General features: G+C 29.5%; 1 protein-coding gene across 1 annotated transcript; it reads left to right on the top strand.

Annotated features, from left to right (window-relative positions):
* The first annotated feature begins 1423 nt into the window (after nt 1-1423).
* Nucleotides 1424-2796, top strand: LOC112528786 (vinorine synthase-like). The gene has a single exon (XM_025139864.1). The coding sequence runs from the start codon at nt 1435-1437 to the stop codon at nt 2764-2766; it is 1332 nt and encodes a 443-aa protein (XP_024995632.1). The 5' UTR covers nt 1424-1434; the 3' UTR covers nt 2767-2796.
* Nucleotides 2797-7521: the final 4725 nt, after the last annotated feature.

Below are 7521 nucleotides of genomic sequence, written 5' to 3'. Positions count from 1 at the left end.
CATCTTATATGTGTTTGGGTATCACACGAAGGTCGTTTGTGTGATCGATCGGAGATGTTATCACAATGCATCTTATATGTGTTTGGGTATCACACAGAGGTCGATAATTATAAAATTGTCACCGTGCAAATTTAGATCATTAGCTTATAAAGTTGATCAATGACCATAAATTTGTCTTACGGGTCTCACGAAAATCTCTTGATCTCACGTGAACCCAACCCTATATATATATATATATATATATATATATATATATAGGGTCATTCAAGAGAGAACTGACTAATTTGTGGTAACCGTGAGATCCAATTTCAACCACAAATCAATAGATGAATTAGGAAATTTATATTTTTTGTAATTTTGAATTAAATTTTTAATACAAGGACATTTTAGGTATTTTCTCTCATCTATTCTCTCTCCGTCTCCCGTCCTCTGGCCACCGTCCTCCGGTGATACCTCTGTGATACCTAAAAGTATTGACCCCAGGGTGATAAACACATATAAGATACATTGTGATACCACCGTGGTATCATCGGAGGAAGATGGCAGGAGGACAGAGGACGGGGGACAGAGAGAGAAGAGAAGAGAGTTTTAAAATACATAAAATATTCTTGCATTAAAATTTTAATTTACAATTACCAAAATTATAAATTTCCTAATTATTTATTGATTTGTGGTTGAGATGGACCTCAAGGTTACCAAAAACTAATTAGTTCTCATTTGATTAGACATATATATATATATATATATATATATATAAATATGATTACTTTTGCTTTCTTGTTTTAGGTTTGTATGGTAACATGTTTTTGTTAAATAACATATGTAAAATAATTCATAAACCTTGTGATTTTGTCCAAGACGTACCAACTACCAAGTATTTAGCATTATGCTTATCATATATATATATATATATATATATATATATATATATATATATATATGGGTGAATTCAAATAAAAACCACTCAATTTGTAAAAACCGTGAAAATCTCATTCAACCAATCATAAATTTTCATTTTGTTTATTTTTTTGTAATTATGAGAGGTTGATTAACCATTTTTATTGTGGAGGGTGTTAATCATGGATATTATCATCTTTATTATTTTAATTTTAGAGAAATACATGAAACAGTTTCATTAAAATTTCATCAAATAGTATATGAAACAATTTCATAACCACATATGAAACAACTTCATCAAAAAAAGTATTATATAAAACAATTTCAGAAGATTAACAATTTCATGAAAAAATTTCATAAGATTAACGACGGATGATTGTAGTTTTTATGGTTTTTACAAATTGGAGTGGTTTTCATTTGATCGCTCATCTCTCTCTCTCTATATATATATATATTCTCATACTATAAACTGGCCTTTGGAGCGCCATATCTTTTGCAATGACCATCCATTCTAGCCATACATCAAAGTTTGACGCCATGGACATTGAAGTCATTTCCAAAGAGAGCATCAAACCATCTTCCCCAACACCACCCCACTTGAAATCATTCAAGCTCTGTGTTTTAGATCAGCTTGTTGTTAATCCTTATGTACCAATCATCCTGTACTACCCTAACAGCAATGGCGACAGCATTCTCCAAGCTCAACAAAAGTCATTAGCTCTCAAGCAGTCTCTATCCAAAACCTTGACTCAGTTTTATCCACTTGCAGGAACTGTAAAGGATGATCTTTCCATTGATTGTAACGATGTTGGTGCTTATTATGCCATAGCTTTGGTGCATCTTCGCCTCGACGAGTTCCTGAAGCAGCCTGACCACAGTTTGATCAACAGGTTTTTGCCGTTTCAACCGAGTTTAGAGGGGTCTGGTGCAGGTGCTCGTGTCACAAATGTTCAAGTGAACGTTTTCGAATGTGGTGGGATTGCTATCGGCTTGTGTGTTTCGCACAAGATCGTCGATGCGGCTGCAACCTACACTTTCCTAAAAGGATGGACCAACATGGCTCGTGGAGCTAAAGAAGTTCTGTATCCCAACTTAAACGCACCTTCTCTCTTCCCAGCAAAAGACTTGTGGCTCAGAGAATCATTAATGGCCATGTCTTCGCCGTGGTTAAAGGAACGCGTGTCGTGTACCACGAAAAGATTCGTATTCGATGCCGATGCCATATCCACACTAAAGGCTGAAGCAACTAGAAATGGAGCCCAAAACCCTACACGGGTTGAGGTGGTATCTGCTCTGATATGGAAGTGTGCAATGGCAGCCTCCAAAACAACCTGTGGCTTCCAGAAGCCTTCGCGCTTTACGCTCCCTGTAAACCTTCGTAGGAAACTCGCATCGACGTTATCGAAAGATTCCATCTGTAACGTGCTTTGGGTCACAACTGCAGACTGCCCAGCTGACTCCGAAACTACATTTGATGGTTTGGTGAAGAAGGTGCGCAAATGTATTTCGAAGATTGATATCGAGTTTGCGAACAAAGCGCAAGGCGATAAAGGGTATGCTGCAATGGTGGAATCCATCAAAGAAATGGGAGAGATTAGCTCCGAAGGGACCATGGACAACTACCTGTTTGCAAGCTGGTGCAAGATGGGGTTCTACGATGTTGATTTTGGTTGGGGAGAACCGAGTTGGGTGAGTGGTATTGTCGGCCATGGCTACCCAGTGGTCATGAATATCATCAATCTGATAGACACAAAGTGTGGGGAAGGAATAGAAGCATGGGTGAATTTGGATGAAGAAGAGATGAAGATTCTACAAGGCAATTCAGAGCTATTGGCGTTTGCTTCCTTAGATCCAAGTCCTCTGCAGTGAAGTTGCCACAGTCCATGATTAAGGGGAGTGTTAATGCCACCCCTTTAATATCAGAATCAGGTCATTCAAGCATTGAAAATGTAAAAAACATATATTGATGTTAATGTGTACGAGGGAGAAATTCATGAATAAGAATGCATCAAGCAGTCCATAAATGTGCATTTAGCCCACCCCATAATTAAATATCCAAAAAGAATTCATCAAGAAAAGGTGGGTTACAGGTGTATACTATTTTTGTCGTCAAAAATTAGATATTATATTTAAAAATGTGTAAATCGTGCTAAAAAAAGGTTTTGACCTTTATTTCGTTTTTTAGTGAAGATGATTTATGACGCAACAATTTGACATATCAATAATGATTTAATAAGATATCGATTGAGGGCGATTTTTATTGGTATTTTGTCTTTTTATGACCAAATGTAATGTATATATATATATATACTATCTTATTAAGCAAATTTAGCAAAAGTCTTAAAATCTTAAAATATTAAATGATCAAGTTACCCTTATCTATATTACCTTTACATCACTTTTTCACCCCCTCCTCTTCTCACATACACGATTTTTTTTTAAATTATAATTTTAAATTTACACTTTATATCCCTATAATTAGTTAATTAATTTACTTTACGCGCTTTACTTTTAAATGTTTAATTTTAAACCTTTATCAAATTAACATACATAATTATATATCAATTAAAACATGTTTAAAAAATACATTTTTATTTTAATAAGTTACACCATTATAATCGTCTCGTTAATAACTTCGAAATGAGTCCAATATTGAATAGTTTTTGACTTAATTATATTATTATATATTATATATACTGTGAAAAAATATTTTTAATATTTACGATTTATACTTNTATATATATTATATATTTTGAGATTAGGCTGTCCAAATTGCACTGTATAATATGTTTTGAATTAATATGTTCTTGGGTTTTTTTGAAATATATATATACATGCATTAATTCAACCTTAATCTGAGTTTCTGGACAAGAAAGAGGGTAAGCAGTTGAAATTTCATTCTAAAATCCATCTTTTTTGGTATTTTTTATGGCTTATGATCTGTCAAATTTGTAGTTTTATTTATTGGTTTTGAGTATTTATCTTAAAACTCAAGTTTCTTGGTTCTTTGCTCTTGGTGTAAATCGAACATATTTATGGAGTCGTTTAAATATGTTGGATTTTAAATATATTGGATTTTAAACTGTCATACAATTTTTTTCATCGATAGTCTGTAATTGGAACCAAGTGTAACATATATCATCGTTAAATCTTATCTTATAAAACCAGTGGAACTTCAAAATCGTTAAAATACATGGCTCCTGCCGCGTTGCACGGGTACACAACTAGTATATATATAAATCTTGTAGTTTTTTTTATGAAATTTTAGTGATCAAAACACTTCTACTCTCACAATCCCTAACCTACCACTTTGAACATGCATGGAACCATTATCACTTTGATGTGATTTCACATTTTTATCAAGGGTTGTGATGGTAAATTACGATATAATGTGACTTTGGCACCTAATCATAAACACCAACTCATGTTTCGGTATTTGACATTAAAGATTCCGTGGGAAGTTCTTCTAAAATTTTCGTCCGCTTTTAATTTTGAGCGACAATCGATAAATTATTCATCCTTCAGAAATCCATCAAAAACATTTTCAAGGAAATATGATTTTTCTCTTTTTTTGGAATTCGTCGGAGATCCATCTTAGCCATATTCAAGATATTAATACATATACTTTTTTATTTATGTTGAGATTTTTTGTCGAAAATCCGTTCAAAACCCACATTTTCGCAGTAAATTTCTATGTAAGATACCTGTTTGTTTTATAGTATAGACGAATACATTGCAACTAACTAAGATTCATTGTCCATAAATCCTACATATTGCGACCATCCAAATGCTACAATCGGCACATAATTAGTAGGTTTTCAAAAAGTAACAGTGCTTGAAAAAGCTGATGGGTCAAACACTAAAAACCCAAAAAGTGAGAAAACTGGCGAAAAAAGATAAGTGTCTCAAATTTGAATAGGCTCCTTGTGTCTTATCCAGGGTGTGTCCCTGATTCGAAGCTTCAAATTCAGTATATTATGGGTTTGAAATGAAGGCTTGTAGCAAAAGTTATGTACTCTGAGCGTGACCACCTCTACGGGCCGATCATGGCTTCTAGAAACATCAAGACCTGGTCATCTATGCTTAGACCTATATCAAAGGGTGAAATGGTCATTTTGTCATCATACTTAACAAAGAAATTGATATATGTCACTACAATAAAATCGGGTTTATAAGATAGTCCCAATTTTTAAGCGTTTTAATAGACTTCTTTATAAGACTTAGCTTATAGAACCAAAAAAATAAAGCGTCATAACTAAATGAGTTGTAATAAGTTTAATATAAAACATCATATTAGCAACTTTATAAGACATTATTTGAAAAACTGCCTATAAAAACAAATGTTCTATAAAAAATTGATTTATAGGACACTTTCTCAAAAGTGTTCTATAAAGTTGCTAATGTGACACTTTGCATTAAAAATGTTCTAAAAAATTTGTTAAGACGTTCAAAAGCGTCATATAAACTTATAACAACATTTTTAGATAGAACGTTTTATATTTTGATCTTATAAAGCAGTATATTGGGACGCTTAGAGATTGAGGGTGTTCTATAAACCCAATTTTATTGTAGTGTATTAATATAAGGGACCAAATCCAGAATAAAATACAAACCTTAGGATGTTTCTTGAATAAATGAAGTTTTGAGACCCATTTTATAATTTTCACCAAAACCACTAGAACCAAAATTAAATATATTTTTTAAAATAAATTTTGTTATATATAAAATATATTATGCATATAGATATTTATATAAATTGTGATATTATAATAGGTATATAAAAATATTATGCATTATTTATTATTTAGTATGCAATGCATCAAGACATATCTTGATTTTAATGTCTCGTTTTATTATTTATCTATGTCGATATAATACGATTTTATTTGGTTTTAAGAAAACGATAGGGTTTTTATTTTTGAATAAAATATAAATTCTAAAATATCATAAAATTTTAAAAAGAATATATGGATATTAGTATTAAATTAACTATTTAAAAGTTATTGTTTTGTGCAATTTCTGTAATTCAAATACTTTATTATAATTTAATTTTACATGACGAAAGAATTTAATTTAGGTTTAATAATATAATTTTTTTATAAAGATAATAATTATATTTTAGATATTTTATATTTTAAAATGAGATGTTTATCCTGTATTTGATTATATTTATCTGCAGTTAGTTACATGAATTCAAATGTAAAGCTTTAATAAGTAATACTTACGCATAATTTATTTGTAATCTTGAATTTTAAGTAATATGCATCAATAAACAGTACTTCGTGTATAAAAAATGGTTTTTAAGAATTTTTGTCAAATGCTTTATAATATAGTATAGATATAGAGGCAGTTTCATTTTAAAAGTCTGATTATTAATGTCAAAAGCAGAGCCACCTTAGAGCCAGAAGTAGTATCGACTTTGGTATAAACTTTAAAAATAAATTATGATATAGTTTTAAACCTCAATTATTCACTAAAAACTTTATTTATTCATATAAAAAAATTTTGTTTTCTTCTTTTATAAATTTCACGTTTTATAAAGGTTCTAAAATAAACATTTTATTTTATTGAATACACAAAAAAATTACGATAAATTTTATGTGTTTTCAAAAGGCTTTTATTATTTATATGGTTATATATGCATATCTTGTATTTGTTTGTATCTATACTATATTATAAAGCGTTTGATAAAAAACTTTTAAAAACCATTTTTTATGCATGAAGTGTTGTTTATTGATGCATATTACTTAAAATTCAAGATTACAAGTAATTATGCATAAGTACAACTTATTAAAGCTCCATATTTGGATTCGTGTAACTAACTGCGGATAAACATAAATCAAATAGAGAATAAACATCTCATTTTAAAATATAAAAAATATAAAATATAATTAGGATAATTATCGAGTTCTAAAAAAATAATTAATTATTATCTTTATAAGAAAAATATATTATTAAACCATATATAAATTAATTCGTTATTAAAACTAATTAAATTAAATTATAATAAAAAAATTAATCAAAAACTACACAAAAATAGAAATTTTAAATAGTTAATTTGATACCAGTATCGATATATTATTGTCAAATTTTTATGTAATATTCAAATTTATATTTTATTCAAAAATAAAAATATCATCGCTTTTTCAAATCACATAAGACCATATTATAATATCGACTGAGAAAAATAATAAAAGAACATGTTAAAAGCAAGATGTATCTCGCTGCATTGCGCGAGTATCCTTTTAGTAAATATAAACATAGTTATGTTGTTTACGTCATTCACACTTCTAACTTTTTCTTTGACTATTTTTAGAACAAGTATTTAACTAAAACTACACCCTTGATTAGTATAAATCATATTAATCAATCTCAACTGTTCATCTAGTCTGATGAATATAATCTTCAATACTATAAAACGTTGATCATAATAAATGAACTTTGATAATTTTACATAAATATCTAAATTATAATAAATAAACTTTCATCATTTTTATAAACGTTTGAATTAATTGACATGTATTGTTTACATTAATAATTGAGTTTGTAAAATATCTCGTGTGTATATATATATAAGTTTAGATATAATATTATAAATATATAATATCTATATGTTAGTATAGA

Source organism: Cynara cardunculus (genome assembly GCF_001531365.2).
Source record: "Cynara cardunculus var. scolymus isolate 2C chromosome LG 1, CcrdV1, whole genome shotgun sequence".
In the NCBI taxonomy this organism is placed as follows: domain Eukaryota; kingdom Viridiplantae; phylum Streptophyta; class Magnoliopsida; order Asterales; family Asteraceae; genus Cynara; species Cynara cardunculus.
Note: the sequence above shows the minus strand (reverse complement) of the source record. Positions and strands in the feature narration are given on the sequence as shown.